Here is a 25405-nt window from a genome sequence, read left to right on the forward strand (position 1 = left end):
TATTTAGCTGGGGGGGGGGGGGGGGGAAGCTGTAGGATAACTGGGGGCCAAGGAGATGTGAAATGTAAAATCCACACAAACAACCCAATGTAGCTTACAGATATTGAAAACAAAGCAAGATATATTAGCTGCTTTTTGAGGCAGAACACTGTTAAATTACTTGCCATGAGAAGAATACCATTATTCACTGTGTCCCCTTATTTCTGCTTCTCTACCCTGATGTCCCTCACAGATGACAACCTGGTCACAGATAGGGACTCAGGAGCCATAGCTTATGATTTTGCAAGTATGGATTTGCCCGTAGGGATGGGTAGCTACAATTACATCTCATCTTCATTGTAACTTCACCATGTTCCAAAAAAACACCCTACTCTACCACACGTCAACTTGCAGCCACCACCTGATGTCAAGGACAGGCAAATAAATACTGTGCTATTTTGAATGACTTTTACCCCAAGGTGGGGGGTTTTTTTGTTTGTTTTTTAATGGATTCTCAGCAAGGTAGACCCCCATGACCTGAGAGTCTTCTGTTCAGGGAAGCTACCTCAGCCTTTGCTGACCAACATCCCATTAAGCCCCTTCAGGAAAATGGACTCCTACAGGAACTGCTGTAGTGCAGCCCCAGCCTGGCAGATCCTCTCTTTTAGGGATCTCTACTATTTTTTATTTGCAGCTGATTTTCAGGTCACCTGAGGATGTGAGGAATAAAACCAATTCCCAAGCTCTATCATCCTCACTTCAGTCCCTCACGTTGCCTGAGTCAGTACCTCCCTCTTGCTCTTGTCCCTGAGTCAGTACCTCCCTCTTGCTCTTGTCCCCTAATCTATGCACTTATCCTAGGCAGCTCAAATCCTTTCCACCATTTTGGTTCCACTCTTACTCCACATTCCCTTCCCTATTCTTCTCTTGCCTCAACCCTTCATATCTCCCAGTTTTAGTATTTTCTTACTCTGCACCAGTCTTACTCAAGCACCTCATCCCCACTCCCCAGTACTAGCCCTGCAGTCCTCTTGCTTCCACCGCTCCAGACTTCTTACAGTTCTTCCAGCTATGTAGCCTCTCCTCCTACACGGGAAGTGTCCACTGCGACATGCCTACATCACATGTCTTACTTCCAAGCCCTGCCCCATGCTCCTTCTCTGCTTTTCCAAGCAGACCACCACCACTGGTGATGTTTCCAATGCTGCCATGGAAATTCATCTGCTCATAGAAATAAAAACAATTTCTTTAAGTAGGAAGGCTGCTACCGTTTTGGACACCGGGATTGTTCTGGTAGCCTGAAGATGCCCATTGGACCTCTCTGACATGTACAACTACTCTACCTTTTTCACTTGCATTGCAAAATCAGAACCATGGTTATTCCTGAAGCTCTTTTTGCTGACTGAAAGGTTCTATATCCTGCCTCTTTGGGCTCAGCGGTGGCAAATGGTACACTCAATCTGGCTTGAGAGATCTTCAGTTATCTGTGTTTGGAAGTCCTTTAGAAAAAAGAATGGCAAGTGGAAAGACATCCTGGTGTCTACTGTATACCTGAAATGCACAAACTGACCTGCCACGAACGCAACAGCTGCGAAGTTACTTGCTTTGATTCTGAGCAGCATTTCAAGCATAGGAAGTAAGGCACTACTACTAAATAGGCTGAGAATGTTCATCATCTCTCTAACAGTAAACCACTGCCACTTACTTTAAAGCCCAATGTTTCATTCTTCACACAAAATGGTTAAGAAACTTGGAATTATTTCACATTTAAAGGGAAATATGTATTAAAAAAAAAGTCAGAGTGCAGTTGTACAATTTTAATGTACTGCAAAGGCTTGACTTCGGAAACAGGTTCTAATACTACTATTGCACACAGCTACTCTTCCAAAAGACTGTGTTGAGTATCTCTTATTGACATACATCAACACACCACACTCTCATTGAATTTCACATGAAGAAAATATTTCAGATGGAAACTTTTTGTCTGGCTAATGATCCACTGCATCTGTGTTGAAGCTACTCAGAATAATTATGAAATCCATTTAGTAAGGCCACACGACTTTAAGAGTCCAGTATACTGAATAAAATAATTTTATTTTTATTTACTTTTTTTTAAACAAAGTTTATGGAATCTGAAAGTAGATGATAAAAGGTAACTTTTAACTGAGACTTAATATGGGAGATTCTCTACCCAAAAATATGTCAAACATTAAGATCATAAAGAACTCCAAGGTTCTGTGCTATACTGTATGATATGTAAACAGATTTTGAAAATACTTTCCCATTATATATTTTGACACAGTATGCACAAATTTAAAAAAATAAAATAAAAATGAAGTTTAAACGCCTCAAGGGATTTCTTAGAAGTAAAGCCATTTGAAGAGCCATTTACAGTCTGTGGTGACAAACTTCTATATAATCAAAATATTTTTTCACAATGCAGAATAACCTGCTGAAGGCAACTCCCTATCGAAGTGATGTCAGCAACACAGATCTGATTGTATGACTCCAGCACTTAAAAGAGCACATTGGTTATACATGGCTTTTAACCTTGGGCTACAATTATGCTACCAGAACTAAATTCAAGTCTAAATCAGTCATGTAGAGAGGTGTGTGTCGTCTGAACACTGTTTAGAGTCCTTGTTTTCCAGATCTGATGAAGGTGGTGAAGGCGCTCTGAGGTTCTTGTGCTTACATTCAAGGCGGGATGAACTTTGCAAATACCAGATTCTCCAATTAATGACAAACCACAGATCCCAAAGTAGGCATGTAAAGCATCTGAAAGAAGGACAGAAAATGAAAAAGAAAATTATGTCAGGCTGTAACAGTCAAGTGTTCCTGGATTCCAACACCCCAGCCACGGAAAACAAACAGGTGCTACATTTTAAACTTGAGTTTTGACAGAAGAAATCCATTTCTGCCCAAAGCCACCAGCGTGAACTGATAGGCTGCAACCTCTGAAACTAGATTCTAGTTTTGTTTTATAAGAATTCTTGCCCACTACTTTACTTCTTCTGAGTGCTCAGGCCAAACAGCAAAAGAATTTGAGGAGCTGGAAATAATTTCTGTGCACAAAGCAAATTTTTCTTCCCAAACATGAAAGAATTTTTTGGCTGATTACTTGATCAACAGCTGACTACTGCAACACCAAAATTAGTGCCAATAGCTGCCAAACAGCAAGATTTAGATGTATCAAAGAAGTCATTACTTTACCTAGCTTCCCCCCTTCCTGAGAGAATACCCTAAGGATAGGGATTCATGAGGTAGCTTATCAGCCATAACAGATGACTGCCACCAAAAAGGGATGATCTTATTCCCCTGTCCCACACTGCTCCTGCTGCCTACCTTATACCAGCACTACAGCTTGCTGAACACCCTCCATGACCTAAAGCAATTGAAAAAACATGGAAGAAAATTAACCCAGGCAGGAGAAAATGGACAGTTTTCTGACATTTTAGTGAATTAAACTGGTTTGCAGATGGTTTTGATATACACCAAAACTAGTGCAAAAAGGAGAAAGGACGTGCAGCTGTACTTGGGGAAGCTGGGAGGAAGAAAAGTGAGCCTGCCTCCTCTGGGCAGCAGCAAGCCATTAGATTGCATTATCTGCCCATGAAATCACATGCTAAAGATGGAAAGAGGATGTGAACTTAATGTGCCCCTTACAAATTCTCAACACTTAGTAATCTTTTGGAGGTGTCAGTAAATTCATATCTGACTAAAATGGTATTACAAGAAGGTATCTGGATAGAGAGACTCTGAAAGAAGGCTTCTGCTTATCAGCATTAATATGCAGACAAAAGCATGCTCAGCCAATACAGCCCCTAACTGACCTTGCAGAAAGTACGTCACGCAAGGAGACCTCAACTTCAGGAAATACAGTATATTAACCCCTGTGGACAGCTGCATTGATATGCACTAAAAACCATATACAAACCTAATTATCTGTATATGGCTATTTGGTGGGTTTAACCACAAAGTTCAACAGTTGTGCAAATCCATGCTAACTTAATACTCAAGTTAGTTCTAGCCAAAACATATATATGCAGCCCGTGTATTCCTCTATTTCAAGCTATGAAATACACCAAGGTTTTCAAGGTCAAAAAACATAGGTCCAAACATTTTGTTTCATAAGTAACTCACAAATACTGAATGCAGCATGCAACCTCGCAACTGCCTGGCTGCTGTCTTAAAAACATAAGAAAGTAAGGTGTATTTATACTTCTATGAAAGCAAATCTCAGTTTAGTGTTTTACATGTAGTAATTGTGCACACTCATTTTCATCCTCTCACTCTCTTATGCTAAATCTTTTGATCTTTCTCTTGCGTAACCTGGAATTCACATGTGCTTCCAATTCTTTTATATTGCATATCATTTAAAGATAACAATCGAGATAAATCAGTTGCGGCACAACCTCCTGGAGCATGCAGCAGTACATCTAGTAATTTAAAAGAAAACTTTATTTAAATCTAGTCATGACTTATGCACAAGTCTGAAAAAAACTCAAATGGCTTAGGTACGTGTTCTGGCAAAATGTGGATTAACGCTGGTAGGCAGCTAAGCACCGCACAGCTGCTCGCTCACTTCCCCCTCTTCACCCCCAGTGGGAGAAGAGGAAAGGAAGAGTAAAAGTGAGAAAACCTGTAGGTCAAGATAACAACAGTTTATAGGCAAAGCAAAAGCCACGGGTGCAAAGCAAAACAAGGAATTCGTTCACTACGTCCCATCGGCAGGCAGGTGTTCAGCTACTTCCCAGAAAGCAGGGCTCCATCACACGTAATGGTTACTTGGGAAGACAAACACTGTCACTCCACATGTGCCCCCCTTACTCCTTCTTCCCCCCACTTTTATTGCTGAGCACAATGCCATGTGGTATGGGGTACCCCTGTGGTCAGTGGGGACAGCTGTCCGGGCTGTGCCCCGTCCCAGCTTCTTGTGCCCCCCCCAGCCTGCTCACTGGTGGGGTGGGGTGAGAAGCAGAAGAGGCCTTGACTCTGTGTAAGCACTGCTCAGCAGTAACCAAAACATCCCTCTGTTACCAACACTGTTTTCAGCACAAATCCAAACCACAGCACCATACGGGCTGTGGGGAAGAAAATTAACTCCATTAAACCACATTAACATGGTCTAATGTTTGTAACAAGTAGTATTAACACAAGGTAGCAGATCTAATTGCTTAACATGAAAGACTTGGAAAAAAATATGTACCAGTCACTTGTAAACAAAGAACAGGACAAATACAGTAGGTGTGTTCAGTTCTGTTTTGAAGTATGAACCTCCCTACTAAGCCAGTGTCCGCGCCTGCTTTATAAAACAGTAATGCTACTACTACAATGATACTCAGAAGATTTTTCAGATAAAAGCCTTTCCTATATTTGACAACCTGTGGATCACTATAAATGAAACAACAGTCATGTCCTGATTCACTTTGTTATGCTCATGTTTTCAGAGGATTAGTAGCATTTAAGAGTCTTTTGACTTTTTAGGTTTATTTTCAAAGGCAAGAAAGTTTTCTAAGCTCACTGCTCAATAAGCACACGGGTCCAAACACTATTTTAAATCAAGAAAAAGTGATAAATAATGCTACGGGCCTCCAGAACCAACAACGTATTGATGTCCATTAGCATGGGAACATCAGGACTACGAAGTAGTATTTCCCTGAATCATCAGTTGTGAAAAGTTGCTTGCAACTTTGGAAGTCCATGTAATATATAGATTATCACAAGCAGTTAACAGTTTTCTGCAATTTCTTCTAGTCTTCTTCCTAAAAACATTATTGTTGGAATGTATTTCTAGCTTAGAACACACTCACCATAAGTTTGAAAAGTAAATTTACCTGGATGGCTATCTGGCCACTTGGCAAATCCACCAACAAGGCGATCTTGAGTTGACAGGATGTAATTTCGGTTTTTCTCAAAATTTGTGTATTGGAATATGTTCAAGAGCTGAAAAGAAATTAGACCATTACAGTAATATACTAAATCTTAGTATATTTTTAATACTAAAATATAATGCCTATTTCTGAGATAAGCAGTGATAGCAGAGATAGCACTAATCTGGTACACCTCCATATCCTGCATTTTTGCAAGATGAAAGACCTTTATAGTGAGCTGTGCATATTCATGCACTTGTGCCAAATATGTAACTCTTCCAAGCAGACAAAAAGTATGATGCTTAAAGAAATCAAAACAAGTCAGTGACTATCCTGTAGCTGTTCTGTACACTACCTTCAATGTTGCTCCCACCCAAAAGGAATAGCAAGTGTCTACAGGTTTGTTGGGTCGTCCATGGTAGCCATTCTGTTGTCTCATTATACACCACCTTCTTATTCTGTCCAGTTCTTTTTCTGAAAAAACTTCCTCCAGTTTACCCATCAAACAAAGTGATGCAATACCACAAAATGTAGAGCCACCTGTGAAGAGAAAGTTGTTTTTGCAATGTTTTGATACACAGATTTTCACTGAGGCACGTATGATCTCCGTCAGAAGTTTAACTAGGGTAGTAACAATTAAATCAATGGATTTTTAAAAGTATGAAAGTGTTAATTTTAAGTCTAAAAGCCAAATAAAACAAACCACTTTAGTTCAGCATGTATGTCAAAGGGAAAAAAACCCCCAACCCAACTCTTGCACAAATAAACCTGAATTCATTTTCTTAAAGCTGGACTGCCTCTCAATGCTGCACAATTTACATTACACAGCAGTCCCGAAATAAGTAAATTGCAATGCAACAGAAAACATTTCTTCATATGTAACTTAAAAAAGAAAGCTATTGGGATGCCAGCAATCAGGCTGAAGCAGAGATGCCAAAGGCAGTCTCCGACACAATCCCCCAGAGCATATAAACAGCCAGAAATGTCTGATGAGCAGAAAGCCAAAAAAAAATTAAGGAAAAAAAAAGGCATGCTTAATACTATGAAAAGACTGATGGATTCTCATGGTTGTAATAAACACAAATTACACTTCTAAGGATTTTTTTTGTTGTCAAGGAAACTGCAAGTAAAATTTGGAATTAGAAGAGAAACTCATGTTCTTTGTCTGTGTACCATGGCCATCACTTTTTAAAGCCCATCAAAACTCATTCTGAGTCTATTACCGGGTATGATAAAATTACAGCCTGGGAAAGACCGTAAGCAAGCTGTTGATACAAAACTTGGGGCCCAAAGTTCGTTACACTATCCTGGTGCTAGAAGACCCCAGGAACTCTAAGGTTATTTTCATTCTGATGCTGAAATGCAGCAGGAGAAGGATGCTGAAGTAATGCTATCTGTTCTCACTAGCATTCTACGGTAACTTAGTTAACTAATTTTGTAAATATGTAAGGGTATTAATTTAAGTTTTTCAACTTTATCCATCCTGCAGAAAGAAAACAGATGGAATACTATCAAAGGTCAATACTAAGGATAAAGCTAGCAAACATTTGATAGATTTAGTATCAATCACATAAAAGTCAACAGGTTCTCGGTCAAGAGCAGACCACTACTTCATGGCATAGAAAAACAGTTTACTTAAAAATATCAGTCCCTTGGGAATTCCTAACTTCACAACTACCAACTGTTCACAAAAATTAACTGCTGCTTCAACATTTGAGCCCCCAAAGGATGCTATAATCTATCAGAGGAAATGCTTCTAGGTTTTACTAATAGCTGAAGTTGGAGATTATCAGGTGCCTTGCACAAAATCTCTTGCAGATAAATCCACAGAGTAGCAATGGTACATGTGGAAGAAGTTTGCTCTGTCAGCAAGAGACAAGAACTACCACCAACACCTTTCAACAAAACATTCATGAGGTAAGATTAAAGGAGTTGATAATATATTAAGAGCGCATCTGGTCTGATATTAAGCTGGAACTAAGGGAAGAAGACATGATATTCTGAGGCATGTTTTGGATTTGCTCCTCCTCATCCCACTTCCTTAAGATCAGTAAAGAAGGAAAGGCATGACATACTCTGTACCTCTTACAGCATTTTCAATCCCAGTCTTAAAAATAGGTGCAGAACATTTTGACATTCTTACCATGAGATTCCAGTCCAGCTCCCTGTGCCAGGCCATTATCGTAAGACTGAAGAAAAAAACCCCACAAACCAGTTACTTTAGAACCACGCCACTTTCACAGGCATTGCAATTTCTCAGTTTACTAGCAAAATTATCATCAGACCACCATTTAACCTGATTAAATTCTGAACCTACGCCTCAAAAAGCTCTTGGCACAAAACAGTTAACAAATCAGCCTTGCTTCAATGCAGGCAGCTTTTATGACTTTCATGGAGTTCATTTTCGTTGTGACATATGTTAAAAGTCTGAAAATGGGTAAACATGTCTTTGCCAAAAAGGGAAAGCATGTGATGCAGATAACCATTAAAGAAAAAAAAAAAAGATTTTTCTGTCTTTATAAAAAGAGAAAATGGATATGTAATTCCAAACAAAATTAAATGCATAAATTAAATCTGTCTCTAACCCAAAAGCTGGTTAATATACAAAAAGGCAAAATGCAAGGTACTACTCTGTGTACAATACTCAAGTACAAGAAATGCTTTAGTAAGGAGCAAGAACATCAGGCTTTAAAAAAATGAAAGGGGGGGGAGAAGCAACAACATAATAAAGCATACTATTGGACTAAACCTGCCCTATAAAATATTACTGTTAAAAAATACCTTAACAATGCTGAAAAATCACTTTGTTAAGTGAAAGAAAAAGGAGAAACTTGAGTCTGATTAATAAAGCACCACGAATATTATAGTACAGGTCTGCTACAGGCAATCTAGGAGCACATGATATTGTATATGTAGGAATAACAATCCTTCTTCCCTAAAAATTCATTAAATCATTTTGCATGGTAAGAAACAAGAGATTACAGCAAGTTATTCATAAAATGGAAAATGTTTATTTCACAAGAGTTCATAGGATACTTAATAAATTATCACTGGACAAATACCAAACTGTTTAGTAGGAACAAAAATGAAGTTTAACTTTTGAAGTTAAATTACACAGGTCCTACACCTTCTATATTAACTGTTCAATTAATGATTCGTTCAATATCTGATCAGACAGTTAGAAAGCAATTTTAACTTCCACCCCCCACCCCCCTCAGGTGCTGACTATGAATTTCTCATGTTTTCTCCAAAACATTTAACAGTGGCTAGTAGATACAGGACACCTTGACAGACCACTAATGACTCCGATAGGCATTCTTTGGTTAGGTCTACAGGAGCTAGCGTGTCTTTAGGAATGACCTAAGGATTATTTTGTAGATCTTTTTTTAAAGCTGACATTGAGAAGAAAAAAGGAAACAGAAGCAGACAGAAGATATTTTAAAACTGCATTCCTCAGTTTTTGAGTTGTTGCTGCAAGTTGAAGCAACTAAAAAGACTAACATCTGACACATACAGTTCAAGCTGCAGCCTGACCTTTTAAAGTTTGAACCAGTCAATTTTAAGTAATCCCTATGAACATCTGAATGTTAAAACACACAGTGTAAGCTCTTCACACTGCCTTTTGAGAACACAATGCAAATGTGCTACCACACTCCACAGACCCATTAATTGCTAACCAAAGGCAAGCTGATTAGCAAACCTATGCTGGCAAAGCTAATTAACTCTACAAACAGTAACTGTAAGAGGAGGTGGTTTGCTTTATGTATGACAAAGTAATTAGCTCTGGAGAAAAGCTGTTAAGTGTGCATCCCAGACAGTGTACTATGTTGGGCTGTACAATTAGCTTGAAATTTTAATAGACAATAGTTGACCTTTGGCTGACTGGTGCCTATTTATTTACAGACAGCAGCTGCTCTTTGGGACTTGTGTGCATTAAAGAACTAGGGAAATATTTTTGTTTCTTTGTCCTTTTGAAAAGACCCAGGAAATTATATGCAAAATAAGCTCTAGGTTACTGCAACATGAAAACTGCATAATTAAATACTATCCTCAGGAAACGTGTAAATTCAGTTGGGTACAATCTTCGCTTCACAGTCTAAAAGTTTCACAATCAGCTTAATTATATCAACAGACTCATATACCTGCATTTCAAGAGGACTCTACTATACTAGAAGAAGCAGATGCTATACTTAAAGCTTCTTGCAGTATCTCTACTTAAAAAACAAATTTGCGGTAAACCGAGCAATGTTGCAAAAAGCAGTATTTTAGAGTCTGTGGAAGTAATTCAAAATTTCAGCATCTTAGTGTCTGTTGTTTTTTGATTAGTGATATATCTGACTTTTGAATGTGAAAGCCAAAAATCAACCTATGCTGATAAAAATTGTGTGATTGGAACCTGACTATTTTACTGACAATAAAACTGATCCAGAATTATTTTTGTGATCAGTATTGTATAAACACTTTTTAGTCAAGTGATAACAAAAGGGCTATCCATTCTGTATGAAGATTCAATTATTTTTAACATAGTTACTTCTCTGAATAAAGCAACACCATTGTTTCATGTTACGATCTTCTGCTGTTCTTGACATGCCTAACTACACAAACACACTCCCTCCTTCAGCTGTATCGAATTATATCTGTCACAATTCTTACACTGCATCACTAAAGAGAATAAATTCCAAAGAATAAGCTAAAAAAATCCAGAAGCTTATTACAAAGATTACTGTGTTTAACCAGTCATGTTACTCCTCATCCAGATTAGTTGCACTTCACATGTATGCTAATTTGAGTAGCTGAAAAAAAGTTTGTGAACTATCACTTGCTTCATCTATGTGCAAATGATGACATATGATAGTAAAACAAAACCATACCTTTCTGTCACAGCAGTTTACTATTGAGCAATGCAATCTCTTTTGTTTTGTAATTAATGGAAGTTCCAGAATGAGGTAACATTGTAGCAAAACAGGAATAAGCATTGCAAGAAAGTCTATAGCAAAATTCACTGTATAGTTAGTTACTCAAGGAATAACAAATGAAATAATCTCAAATAGAATTTACTTTGAATTGTAATATATATAGGTTATTTTTAGCACTATCTTAACAGGAGAAATCAAGCTAACATTCTTGGATACCACATTTTACATTCACTGTATTTATTTAAGAAATACACTTTAAGAAATACTTGGTTCATGTGATAGGTAATTGAATTGGAATACATCTCAAGGGGGGGTCGTGGAAAGAGATGAATGAGGGAAAGGAACAACCACCATTGTCAAATTATTTTCACAAAGGGCTACTCCCCGAACGTTTGAGACTTCTTCAGACACATCTTCAACTCTACAATGTGACCATGCAGGATGCAAAGATTTTGTGTATTTGCCTAGAAGTGCCAGACACTTTGCAACTGAGTTAGTGCATTGAAATACTGGTCTGACCAAACAATGCACACGCAGAAAACCCAGACAAAACTAGTGTGCATGTGCCTGCCAACTCTGCAGTTAATTAACAGTATAACAACGCTTTAAAAAAAGAAGTCCTACTGAACACAGTGTATAGTCAATCTACCAATTCACAGTAAACATGGACAAATATATAGCATCTCGTTACACATTAGCACATGCTAAGACAACTGCTGCCTACAGAACACTGCTTACAGGATCTCTTTTAAGTTACTCTCTGAGCTAGCCAGGAAAAGACACAGTCTTCGTGATAAGCCACAGTGTCTTCTCTACTTCAACCATGCCCAGACTCCAGTTTTACTTCACTGGTCAACTGAAGTATTACTATAAGCCCTTCCAAGAGGTCTTGGTCTGTTCAGGCTTCAATTTTTTTCTTTTTTTTTTTTAAAGTGGTGTCAATTTTCCAGTAGGAACATAACAATTGGAATTTGCAGGTACAAGGATTAATGCTAAGGCTCTAGAAGTAAACTATAAATTTGGTCCAAGATCACTGTAGATGTCCAGTGCCATTTCAAAGCTCCAAACTTTAAAAAAATCTCCACTTGCCTGCTCTACCAATGGCCTCACATGATGCTCTCTAGTTCTTGTCTTAGAAAGAAATAATTGCTACCTGCTCACTTCATCTTTTCAGTGCTACTTATTGCTCTACATACCTCTGTCACACTCCACTTAATCATCTCATCTCCAGAATGAAGAGTCTTAGTATATTAAATGCTCCTTTCACACAAGGTGGTTCATACCTCCGACAATTCATCTCAACTTTCTTTGTAACCCTCCTAGTTCCACCATATCCTTTGGGACCAAAACTGCACTCAAGTGTACAAAATGCTAACTAACAGTTGATGTGAGGTATGAAACACCACAATGAGGATTTTGCTCTTTGGTTTTGTCCTCCATTCTTTCTTAATATTTGCTTCTCATATTGTATCTCTGCTAAGCTATCTGATTAAAGGCTAATGTCAGCAAACACAAAGGTCCAGCAAGGATCAGAGGAGGAAGAACCCTCCTGACCTAACTAATGAAAAGCGAGCACCTTGACTTGGCTGCTCTCTCAGGCTGTGAAAGGAGAATGGATAAATCATTGTCCCTCGGTGAAACCCACCGAGAGGATCCAGCAGGGATATTCTCACCTTGGAAACCCATGCTAACTAAAGTGGGCTACAGGGGCTCTTACAGTATACAGGGGAAGAAAATTCTGGAATTATATAAAACTTGTTATGGGGTGTTTCTGGGGAATGTAGGGGTCTGAACAACTTATTATGGGATGGCTAGGGAAAGGACCAACGGTGTGAAAGGGAAAGCAGACTGGGGAGGAACAAGCAAGGGAAAACAGGGAAAAAGGGGATAAAAGGTGCTAGTAGAGCGTGAACAGACTGCTGGTCCATATGCTTGTATGACTGAGCCCTGCCCTTGATCACCTCAGTTGGTCCAAGACTTATTAAATCCTATTTTTAACTATCTTCTGTGGACATGCGCTAGCTATTCTGAGTGCATGTGTACCTGAATGCTACCAAACTTTAGGCCCAAATAGCTGGTGGGCAAGACAGGTGGTCTGAGTACCAGCAACTGGAGTGGGACCACAAATCTCTGGGGCTCGTAGGCTGACCTGCCAGAAGTGGGGGAGACATGGGCTCTAGGGGACAGCTGTTGGATGGACTACCAGCACCAAGCACAGCATCAAGGCTTTCTCTTTTCTTCCACTTCACCACCCCCCAGAGAGTAGGCTGGGGGTACACAAGAAGTTGGGAGGGGACACAGCTGGGACAGCTGACCCCAAATGACCAAAGGGATATTCCGTATGTTGTAACCTCATGCTCAGCATATAAAGCTGGGGTAGCAGAAGAAGAAGAGGTGGGGAGGAGGGAGGTGTCTTCCAAGGTGGCTGATTCTTGGAGACTAGCTGGGCATTGGTCTGCTTGTGGGAGGTGGTGAGCGACTGATTGTCTTTGCATCACTTGGTTTTTTCCTCTTTTCTTCACTTAGCTGACTGTCTTTACCTCGATCCATGAGTTTTCTTGCTTTTGCTCTTCCTATTCTCTCCCCTGTCCTGCTGAGGGGTGTTGGGCAAAGTAAGCAGAGTAAAAACATATTAAAAGGCATTAAAAGCACTGTAGATGTGATAGTATAAATTTTTTTTCATACTCTCAATTCCAGCATGCAGGCTGATGTCATGAATGTACAATGTATGAATTAGATGGATTTAAAATTTTTTGAAAAAGAACATATTAAGAAAATTATGTTCCTAATCAGTCTATGGCAGTGTGCCAGAAAGCTGCTTGTGATGTACACTAAGAAATGCCCATGCATCTACCTACCTCCTTAAAAAATAAACAAAAAATAAAACCCAATTCGGGCTGAAGCAGAAGATTAATTCTTTTTTAGACTTGTTTCTCACTTAACTTTTACAATCTCACAGCTGGCAGCAACTACTAAAACATACTGGTTTACAACATCATAAATTTGGCTCTTTTTTGTGGACTGGAAGAGTTTACTATGTATGTCTACTCACATTCAGGGAAATGTAGTTTTCAAGCTTACTCAGCTTCTTTGAAAAACATTTATTTTAGTCTTGGAAAATGAAACTCCATTAAACTAATGAAAACATCATGAAAAAAACCCTGAAAACTCTTTTGCTCCAACCAAATATGAAGACAGCTTGCACAGACACTGAAAAAAATGTGTATATACTAATATTTTCCTTCATTCCAAATATCAAATAAATAATGAAGTGCATGACTGGAAACACTTATTAAGCTTGAACTGATGTCAATAATTAGTTTTTCCTTTGATTCTGTATATAATTTAAAAAGCAGGACAAGAGCTTATTGAAATGTGAGAATTTTATTAATGCAGTGCTTTATTTACGCGCTTTTCCTGAGTTATAGGAACATCAGGCCCCAGTTTTCAAAAACTTGCTTTCAATTTTAAATTGAGTTTTAAAGGAAGATCACATTTAGTTTGCAGCGAACAAACACACCAAATAAAATTCTCTTGCTACTACACACATTACAATGAATACACAAATGCAAAAAAAAGTACTTTTTCAACTAGCTAAAGTAGGAACAGAAAATAAGGAAATTACAATAATATTTCAATTTGGATGCAGAGATTTTCAGTCATAGTTAAGAAATAAAGCTAACTTTAAAATGTAGTAAGAAATAACACTTTGCGAATACTCACCATACTTCTTCTAATGTAGTCTATTGCTTTTTTCATATCCATGCCTGACCAGTTATCAAGCATGTAGCAGATGCAGGAAGCACAGTACACAAACCTCATATCATTCTCACTTCCTTCCAACACTGCACAGAAACTGAAATAAATGTTTCTGTCATTATGTACTGTATATTCTGTTACATCAGAAAATATGAAAAGCAGTTCAAGGAATTGTGTTATTTTTTCTTGAAAAATTAGTTACTTCTATTTACAGTATTCACGCAAATTTAACCCAAAGCTATGCTAGATTTTCTTTTTAGAAGATGTGATTCTAACTAAGCCAAGCAAAATGAATAGAACTATTAACGTTTAGGGGCCTGGGTGACTTTATTTCCAGCAATGTAGTGACACTGGTCTTCATTTATTCAAAGACATTAATGCTTACAGTCTCTCAGTGTATGTCTATATATATACACTATATATAGTATATGTTGATGACTTAACCATTTCCAAGAAGCCAGCACAACAGAGTACTTTGATTAGTCCTCCTGACAAATCTCTTACAAAAAAAAAAGAAAAAAAAAGGTACTTCTGACTTTAGAGACAGTCTTTTAAGCACGACTGTCACCACTAGGACACTCCTTCTTTGGCCCTGCAATTCAAGTATGTACCCCATTATCTTCTTGCATAGAAAAGCCTCCGACATTTACCGGGAGATACTTTCATCTTTCCCAACCCCAATGGTGCCAGGCCCTGCTCTCTGTAGCTCAGATAGGGATGAACTCCATTGCTCTCTGGATATGGCACAGGACATTCTGGGAAATCAGGGCACTTCTTAACATGTGCCAGTACTGTGGTTTACAGTCTCGCCCCATCCTCAGGTGACAACTGCACTGTATGTTATCCAGATACCTTAGCTGAATGTGATTTGAAGTAAGGTAGAAATTAAAATACACACATTTATTCATAATATAAAAAGAGACAATATAATTTCAATTTTTTTTTTTTTTTTTTTTTTTTTTTTAGTTTTTGTTTCTTCACACCTGTCTTTTATTAACTAAGACTAGCATACTTATACTAGGTAACACCAGAAAAATGTCTCTTTCTGTCACTGAGCTCACTTGCTGTTTCCATCCAGACAAGATGTTAGCTCAAGTTCTGTCCTTCACATATCCTTCCCCTTCGGGGCAGTAAAAGCGGTTTTCATAGGTATGAAAATGTCTCTCACTAGAAATTGACTCCTGCCAAAGTAACAATTCTATACTAGTGCAAAGCACTCTCCTTTTGCTATAGGGGCTAGCTGGCACTCTTCAGCAGGGAATATAGAACACAGGATCATGTATAAGAGTTATCAGTCTGTACATTAAAACCACACGATACAAACATGTAGGAGAGGTTAACTGCATGTAGCTTATTACTGTAATCAGGCAAGGTGACAAGTAACCACTTCAAGATCCTAGTGGGTTGGGAGCAACTCCTTCCTTTCGGACATACTTTAAAAACAAAAATGGTCCGACATATAATACGAATGCTTGCATTAATGGAACAGGCACCTCCACATGCTTGAAGAAACTGCAAACTACAGCAGATCAACAAATACGTGTCTATGTATCTGTATACATACATCAGGACTTGGCCCATTAAGGCCAGTCTGCTGTTATAAATAACAGAAAACTGTACATCATATAGTTCATATTTACCACTTACATTCTGAACATTCTGGAGTTTTGTGTTTGTTTTTTCTTTCTAAAAACACATGCAACACTGCATTTTTATAGTTGTGTTACAAAAAAAAAAGTTTTAATTATAGAAGATGTCTAGGCAACACACAGCCATTTGACCAAAACAAAAGCTTTCTTAACTCATTAAGGGCAACAGCAATTTCATTGTGAAGTGAAAGGTAATTCCTTCAGGAATGACATTTCTATAATTCTGCATTTCTTAAAGTACTCTTTCAAAAGTGACATTCAGTAAAATTTAACAACATAGATCATGTGCACTAGCAGAAGTTTTCACTAGCTACCAGCTTCAGCCTGCATTAAAAAAAAAGAAACAAAAAACCCCACCAACAGAAGTAGATCAAGCGGTATATACCGTCTATCAAAAAATGCACACAAAGAGGACAGGTCTCACAATGAAGTTCAGTAATGTTATACTCCTATTACAAGCAATATATAGGCTAATTCATCCTGTCTCTTGATATTCTGAATCTCTCAAAACTATATAAAGCCCATTCTCCCACAAAGCAGAGCAAACATCATCACAGTAGTGTTCTAGGGCCCTGCAAAAACCAGAGAATATAAACACAGAAAACCTCACTTATCTGAAGGACAGAGCAGAAGAACTACTATCCTCAAGACATAAACCAATCCATTAACTTTCCAGTAATAAGAATCTACAGTTGTAAGCAAATACAACTGTATTCCTATAATACAAAAATATTTTGTATTCTTCAATACAAAAGCAAATCTATACACAAAGTGCTGTTCGGACCTGTAAACTGGCATGCGTTCTATGACTGATACTGATTACCCACCAAAGTATTTTCTAATAGAAAGAAAAGATTTTATAGCTACTTTCATAGAAACCATGTTTCTTATGTTTCATTCCACATCTGCGTTTTCTATTAACCTTCCAGAGAGTTGTAGAATATAAAATATCTGTTACCTTCCATCCTCCAGCTGGAGAGCTCTTAGTCCTGCCAGTACGGCAGCTTTATTTACTCGACTTAAATCATCTCCAAGAATAACCAGACATGACAGACCTGTATAAGTCATTGCTATGTGTCCGCTATCATAGGGATGAGATATACCCGGACCCTAGAAAAAAGGGGGAAAAAATAAAAATATTGAAACATCGTAAGACCTTATATTACAGTCAAGCATTCATTATTTTTACAAAAATTAAGAGTTCTTTTCCCTTCACTGGTTACGGTTAAACTGAAGGCATCCCACTCAGCTTTTCTAATCAAACCAAGCTACTGCACAGCTCTGCTACCCTTGCAAACAGTTGGTCAGTAGGAAGCTTTGGAAAAAAGCTTTGCCAAGAGTGATATTTATGCAAGAGTTAAGCAAAAAGATGGGATGTGCTCAACTGTACCTAAGTTTATCCCGATGCACCACTGGGCATTAGCTTCCTGGCAGCTGGGTAACCACTGTTAAACTGCCAAACCTCTGGAGGTCCCTTCAACAATGATTTTACAATCTAATGATCTACAAGTAGACAGCAGTGTGAGGATTATTAGTAATCTCTCTGTCAATTGAAGCAATACCAAATTAGCCTCTCATCTACTTTCATCTCTATTCTAAAACAGTAATAAGAGCTTAAACAAAGTATTTACATAGCAAATAATGTCAACTGAGAAGCTAAAATGAGAGTTAAATGCTGACTAGTCACACGACACAAATCACAATAATGGGCAGGGGATTGATACGACTGTGCTAAATTATTTTTCCTTCTGATATTTTATGGACATACCCTGGACTGTACCACTTCATGAAAACAGAAACCACATGTGACAAGATGACTTTGGATACTTGGGATGGTTCAATTTGGAGCAACTGGAAGACAACTATTTTAAACAGGATAAAAGCTATCAATATCAAAAATTATTTCAATTCTGAGTAGTAGAAAAAAGCAAGTTTTTAAATCACATTTTATTAGCATTATTGCTTAGTCAGTTGCCATTTTTGTTTTGCAATTCATCCTAAAAACACATGCAAAAAGCAGTATAAAACCAAATTTCAGATTATGTTGTGTGCAAACGGTATTTTTCAGGCAAGTCACGTTTATTTCCAAAGCCCAAAAGCTTTGCTTTTAATAAGAAACTGGGAGAAAAATACTTATTACCCACTAGACAGCAAGGGACTGTTCTCACACTAGGGAATCAAACAGAGTTGGGAAAGGGAGGCAGAAAACAAGGTGAAAGTGGCTGCAGCAGCACTGAAAAAACTCTAGTTATGCAACAGAGAAGGGGAACAGGGAAGCGAGTGCTGAAAGCGTCACCTCCTCTCCCTCATTTCCAGCCCTGGACTCTCTGTTGAGAAAGGGGCACAAATCCCAACAGCTCCTACTCCTACCTCTGAGCTGCCAGTGCCCCCATCACTGTCTCCTGCCTTGCACATCCCCCAGTCACACACACACAATCACAGAGTGGTGGAGGCTGGCAGGGACCTCTGGAGGTCATCTGGTCCAAACCCTCTGCTCAAGTGGGGTCACCTAGAGCCGGGTGCCCAGGACCATGTCCAGACGGCTTTTGTGTATCTCCAAGGATGGAGACTCCACCACCTCCCTGGGCAACCTGTGCCAGTGCTCAGTCACCCACACAGGGAAAAAGTGTTTCCTGATGTTCAGAGGGAACCTCCTGTGTGTCAGTTTCTGCCCATTGCCTCTGGTCCTGTGACTGGGCACCACTGAAAAGAGCCTGGCTCCGTCCTCTTTGCACCCTCTCTTCAGGTGTTTATATACATTGATGAGATCCCCCTGAGCCTTCTCTTCTCCAGGCTGAACATTCACAGCTCTCTCAGCCTCTCCTTGTAGGAGAGGTGCACCAATCCCAGACTTCCCCATGGGGCACCCCACAGATGGAGGACAGCTGTGCCCTCAAACAGCTTAGAAAAAGCTACTGCAGTCATGAAACATGTTTTTCTAACTTGAGGGGACGACAGGTTCTAATCCCAGAAGGAACAACTTGGCCTATCATACCAATTTTAGGGATTGTAAATCTAACAGAACCAAAAATCTTATTTTCAGAATACCTTCCCCTTAAAAATTTTATTATAAGCAGCTTAACCCTTGTGATGCATCAACTTATTTCAAATGTAAAATTCTGCTCCAAAAATCCAGACGTATAGGGCGATACAAATTTGCCCTGACACAGAGAAGTATTCAGTTTAATGTAATTGATTAATTTACTTTTAAGCAAAGCAAGTCTCTATTCCAAAAAGCCAAATTTGAACCCGTTCTTGCCCTAAAAGGATTCTCAATGTCCCAGCTCTGTAGCTAAAGCTTCTCGCATACTTCATCACACGAAATACAAGACACACACTAGTCGATGAAAAATATCTGGAAAGGTTCTCCGATATTAGGACCAACTGCTTACAAAATGTCCCAGCAGCTCCTGTCAGCAACTACAAAGAAAACTAAGTTTCCAAACATCTGTATCATTGAAGTTAAACTGGAATGAGAGGAACACTTAATTTCTTCCTACTTGGAATAACCTAGAGCAGGGGAAGTGCAGAAGATGCCTCTGCTCATCTCACACAAATACACTGAAAATGCCGGAGCCTGCGAATCAATGTTAACTGTTGACCACTGCTGTTTACACACTTTTATAGGTAGTTCATCTCCAGATCAATACTGATATCAGGAATAACTGAACAGTAATAGATATAGTCAAAAAGTTGGACTTAACATTTGAAAATATTATTTCCAGAGGAAGACTACATTCACTAAGCAAGGAAGGTTTACTCTAAGGATATTCAGACTTGCTTTTAAAAACCGTATTTATGAAAACTCTACTCAAATGTTCTAACTACAACACGTGCTTGGATAGTCAAGAAGTTTTCTAAGGCATCTATAGTTCTCAAACCATGTTCTTCAAGTGACAGTTTTTCACACAGTGTCTACATAAAGTAACTGAAAATGCCCACCGCACAAGATTTTTTTTAATTGTACTTTTCTACACACATGCTAATTCCATATTGCCTGTAAAGCTTTGGCAGCTTACAAACATGTTTAAATAACCGGGCTCTTACTTTTTTAGTGAATTCTGTATTTTAGTATTTCTGTTACACTATGACTTGCGGCAGTAAAAACAGGCTGCAGATGAAGTGTTCTAAGAACATGTACTGTATGCTCATGAAACTAAATAATACCATCCTCCCCAAACAAACTGTATCAATCACTACAGCACCTAGACAATGTACAAATTCTATCTGTACTTCCTTTTCTGTGCAAACATTTCAACATGTAGCGATAACACACTGCTTTTCCAAATACAGGGTTTCAGCAACGCCAGAGCTGTATAAAATTTTGCAAGTCTGGTACTTTTAATAAAGAGCACAAACTATACTTGTATGATGCATATAAAGCAAACAATATTGTCTGCTGCCTGTACATACAATCATGAAGTTCACAGCTAAATTAGTACTGCCATCTGCTTCTGTCCTTGAACATCAAACAAATATTTAGGTACAAGTAATGCAGAAAAGACTGTTAGGATACATGATTTTGGAATGTCATTATGTGGGCAATCAGGGAGATGGTCTCAGCATTCAAGAACAGCTGCTCGTAGGTCACACAACTACCTTTACTACTAATAGTTTTCTCTTATCACAGGATTATCATGTGGCAAGTAATTAAATTCTTTATACGATAAGTTGCTATACTGCCAGATATCTTGATATGTAATTACTAAAAAAGCCAGTGGAAGTGACAGAGGGTCCAACCCATGTCTTGAGAACATTTGGTTTAGGGCCAAAAACCCCAACAAATATGGCCAATATTTCAATAAAATTAAATGAAACACAGAAGGATCAGAATCAAATATGAGATCATACAGGAATTACTGCAAGGCATACTCACAGAGGCCACATGATGTTTCATATGTGTAATTACGGTAGGATTTTGGAAGCTTTTGAGAGCCTAACAGATCTTTGTTCACCACATATGGTTTAAAAAATGAAAAAAACCAAAACAGATATTCACCAGAAGAATAATATATTCTGTACGCTAACCATAATTTTTCAAATTTTAAGTGTACTGGAATTCACTTTATCTTCTAGGTTCCATGTAATTATTTCAAGCTCATTGTGACACTAGTTATCAAATTTTATGTTGTGCCTACACACACCAATATATACTTCACACACTAACGCAACAAAAACCTGAGCCCAAGTAACACAATGTGTTTGAGGGGACAACAATCAGAGTAATTGGACATTTTGGATAAAAAAAAACCACCCAAGAAAACAATACTTTTTTGCATAGAATTGGGAATTCATAACATTCATAGAAACTGGCCCTGTGACAATTTGATATCACAAAGTAGGACTGGAATGGCTTCTCCAAATGCAAAAGATTACAGCAAGTCTCAAAGGTTTCATGACATAATTGCTAATACCTCTAAAACTTGCATGGCTGGAAGCGCTGCTAGACTGCCTCTGCTATGAAGGACAAAGTAATTCAGACATTGTGTAGAAATTTGCCCCAAATTTATCAAAGACACCGTAGTCAAAGCACCTGATTTTTAATTGGCATCTTCAGGCTTGGTAAAAAGAAGTTCCTTTTTAAGTTAGGTATTATGAACAAAGCCTACTTTTAGTGAAATATAACTATTTCTGGCTCACAGGCACTGCAGACTAAAGCAACAGCAGCAACTAAGCAAACTGTCAGCCTAAGCACAAAAAACCCACTGCTGCCACCACCTCAGAGTGTGAGCTTCATGCGCCAAAGACACAGAGATAAACAGAATGAAGTTATTTTAAGAATGGCAGAAGTTACATCTCAAAAACTAGCAACAAGAATGCAATTAAACTGTAGATGGATTGTTAAACACTTAGACTAAACAACCAGAAGAAATACACTTAATCTAGTAAGGTTATGTCTACATGAAGGAGTAATGCAACAGGAGTGGGTCTGGAGGGCAGAACAGTAGGTGCTGCGGTAAATACACTTAATCTAGTAAGGTTATGTCTACATGAAGGAGTAATGCAACAGGAGTGGGTCTGGAGGGCAGAACAGTAGGTGCTGCGGTATCAGTGCCCACGCTATATGCATTTCACAATTTGTGCCAGCTGTAGCCTGACTCCATGAACTAATGGCCCACTAATGAAGGAGTTCATTTGGAGTGCACCTTCTGGATCAGTTTCATTTAAAAGGAGCCCAGTTTGTGTGTCTCGCTCTTTTGGAGCAAGCACATTAAACTGCTCTTATAAAGTGTTCTCTACTGATCTGAACTAATACAGTGGCGCAGACATACTCTGAGAAAACAACAATGGGGATACAGCCAGGTCCTGTTCTCTCTATGCACTTCACCTTTCTCATAATTACAGTTTGTAGGTCACACAGGAAAGATTAACTTGGATCTCAGCGACAGAGTAAAACAGTTCTGCTCTATGGGCATTACCATCGTGGACTCCACAATCTGAGCCTTCCTTAAAAGAATTAACACTTAAAGAGGCAAGGTGAGGGGAAGCTTTCAAACATTTAATCTGGTTCAGTGACGTAATAATGTTCCCTACCACATTATCCAGAACAGCTATTTAAACATAACTCATGGTCACCAACAATTCCTGCTGACCACTGCAGAGAAGGCTAAGAAACTCTGCTGCAAAAGCATGGGCAAGATCTCTCCAAACATTTACAAAGAATGCTACTAAACACATTCCTACACAGGCAGAGTCCCGCTTTCAAAAAACCTTCTTCTCACACCTGGCATCAGTGTTACAAACATGGATTGCTTCAGCCTTGAGAAAATACAATGTTGTGTTGGGAACACAAAACAGATCTTTTTTCCCCAAGTGAAAGCATATGTTATTTACCGCAATCTTACATAAAAGTTCCAGGTATTGGCTTCCAGTCTAGCCCCTAAACTGATTCGTAACACTTTAAAGAGATTGAAAAAACCTAGGCCTAGCTGAAATTCTGAGACTGTTCACCCCTAAATTAAAAACCTAGTTTAAACTCCAGTAACACCAAATCAGAGACACTGCAGAAGCTGGAGCCATTTCAGAAAATAATTGTTATTCAATTTTAAATGATTCATGTTTAAATGCAGTGATAGAAACGGCACTCTTAGCCTTCATTTACAGTTAAGACTGTTAAGGCTGTTTGTGGTGAGTTGGTCAAGTGGATATGGTTTTGCTTCACTTTTCTACAGTCCTAAAGAGCTGCATAGACACTACCATCAAACACTGAAAGGGTAACAGCTAAAAAAACCAAACTCCAAACCAAAGACAAATGAGCTATCCTGGTAACATTTTGTAAAGTTGGAAACTCTAACACATCTCTTGCTTTTTTCTACTATTTTGAAGGGTCCCTAGTGACAGAAGAGATTTGGCTACCTCCAGTATGGCACTTTCTCAGAGTTCAAGAATGTAATCACTGTAGTGGCATGTAATAATAGTAACTGTCAATGCAAATCCAAAACGCTTACAGGCTTTTTCAAAAATTATTTTTCAAGATACAGATTTAATAGAACATTTTAAAATGATGAATAAAGAAAAATGACAAGACCTTAAACATAATTCAAAGTCATTGCAGTGGATTTCCAAGTCTTTCTTTTTCTGAGTTATTTCAGAACATTTTAGGGCAACAGTGCTGGAAATACTTTAAACCTTTGTAGGCCAATAAATGAGGCAGATCTGATCCCTCTAATGCAGATGCAATGAAAAAAGTATTGCAATGCTTGAATAAAATGGACATCTGCAAACAGTTTTCTAGCGATAATGACCTTGTAGCTAATTTCCACAGGTTACATGATTCCACCCCTTCGTCCCTTCTGCAGATTGGCTAACACATTATGAAACACCAATGGGCTGCAACATATTTCCTGAAAAGAGAGTATTTAAGTATGAAGCATGTGCTATTGGAAGTTGAGAGTTAAATTAAAACACCAGAAAGTGCTGGGAAGGATAATGACGCTTTGCCGATCTCATGGATCTTATGGACTTTTTGTCTTTAGGGGCCTTTACAAGATCTCAGAACTGTATCCAGAACTCACTCTTGAACCTTTATACGCTGGGGAGGATTTGGAAAAGGTTCCCAAAAGCATGCACTGATTTAATGTACTACACCACATGGCACTGACCCAAACCTTTGAGGAAACATGACTGACACATTTTTATTATCTCAGTTTGGTAAAATTATGTCTTTATTCATTTTATAATGCTGTTGTGCCACAATAATAGCATGACAACCTCAACTTCTTTAGTTGACTGTTATCAAAGACAACTGTCTTCCTTCTGAGTAAAACCAGTCTTTTTCTTATACAACTATACTGAAATTATTGTCTACTATTTTGTCTTTAAACTTCATTTTTGACAAAGTATCCCAATAAGTCACCACTACAGATCCCAAATTGTTTTAGGTTTTAAGCAAAAGTTTTCCTTTTTCCCTTCAAGCTCAGCAGGTGGTTGGATTGCCACTGAGGTTAATTCCAATTAAAACAGATGATGAATTCATCTTGCTACTACAGTTCGAGCTCACTGCAGACACCATCTGTAGTGTAAAACAGGATAAATACCAAAGCAAACCGAGAGACAAATTAGCTTGCCTGTCACATGCTGCTGTAGCACCCAGTGTAGAGATGTAAAAAACCCTCTTCACAATTATTTTACCCTTGTTAGAAAGTGCAACCTCTGAATATTACTGCTATGAGTACGTGGCTACCTTGCTATGCAGAGAGGCATATGCAGTTATTGCTCCAATGTAGGTTAACATTCCCACAAGTTATATAGAAGCATAAAGTTATGCTGTTAAGAGTAAATAAAATAAGGATAAAACAGGCTGCTATACTACCTTCATACTCAAGTTAGTTCAAGCATTTTTACACTTAACTACAGTCATTAGTGTATGAGCTGTCCACCCTTGCTTTCAATTTCAGATCCAAAGATTCATTCATTCATTTATATTTAAAATCTTGCTACCTGTCCACTACAAAAATCAAATACTTGGTGATAATTTAGTGCTCTTCCAGATTTTTCACCCACTCTTTAGTGAGATTTGACTCTTCACTCTCAAACACAGGATAGAACTACTGTACTTCTTTCCTGCACACTGGCCTCTCCTTCCCTCTTCCAACTCTATCAGACCTTCTGTACCATCATTAGCAGCCTCTGCTAACCTTCCTTCTCTCTTGTTTTAAGGGCACTTTCTTTGCATATACAGATTTAACTCTCTTGAACCTCAGTCCCATGGGCTTCAAAGCATCCTCTC

General features: G+C 38.4%; 1 protein-coding gene across 1 annotated transcript in view; it reads right to left on the reverse strand.

Annotated features, from left to right (window-relative positions):
* Positions 1-2054: 2054 nt before the first annotated feature.
* Positions 2055-25405, reverse strand: part of PGGT1B (protein geranylgeranyltransferase type I subunit beta) — a 38319-nt gene continuing 14968 nt past the window's right edge. Inside the window, 7 exon segments of the mRNA XM_076362372.1 lie at positions 2055-2623; positions 2626-2757; positions 5817-5925; positions 6208-6392; positions 7996-8041; positions 14492-14624; positions 17135-17286. Of these exon segments, the coding sequence (XP_076218487.1) occupies positions 2577-2623; positions 2626-2757; positions 5817-5925; positions 6208-6392; positions 7996-8041; positions 14492-14624; positions 17135-17286 (804 nt within the window). The 3' untranslated portion in view covers positions 2055-2576.

This window comes from Aptenodytes patagonicus, chromosome Z (assembly GCF_965638725.1).
Source record: "Aptenodytes patagonicus chromosome Z, bAptPat1.pri.cur, whole genome shotgun sequence".
NCBI lineage: Eukaryota > Metazoa > Chordata > Aves > Sphenisciformes > Spheniscidae > Aptenodytes > Aptenodytes patagonicus.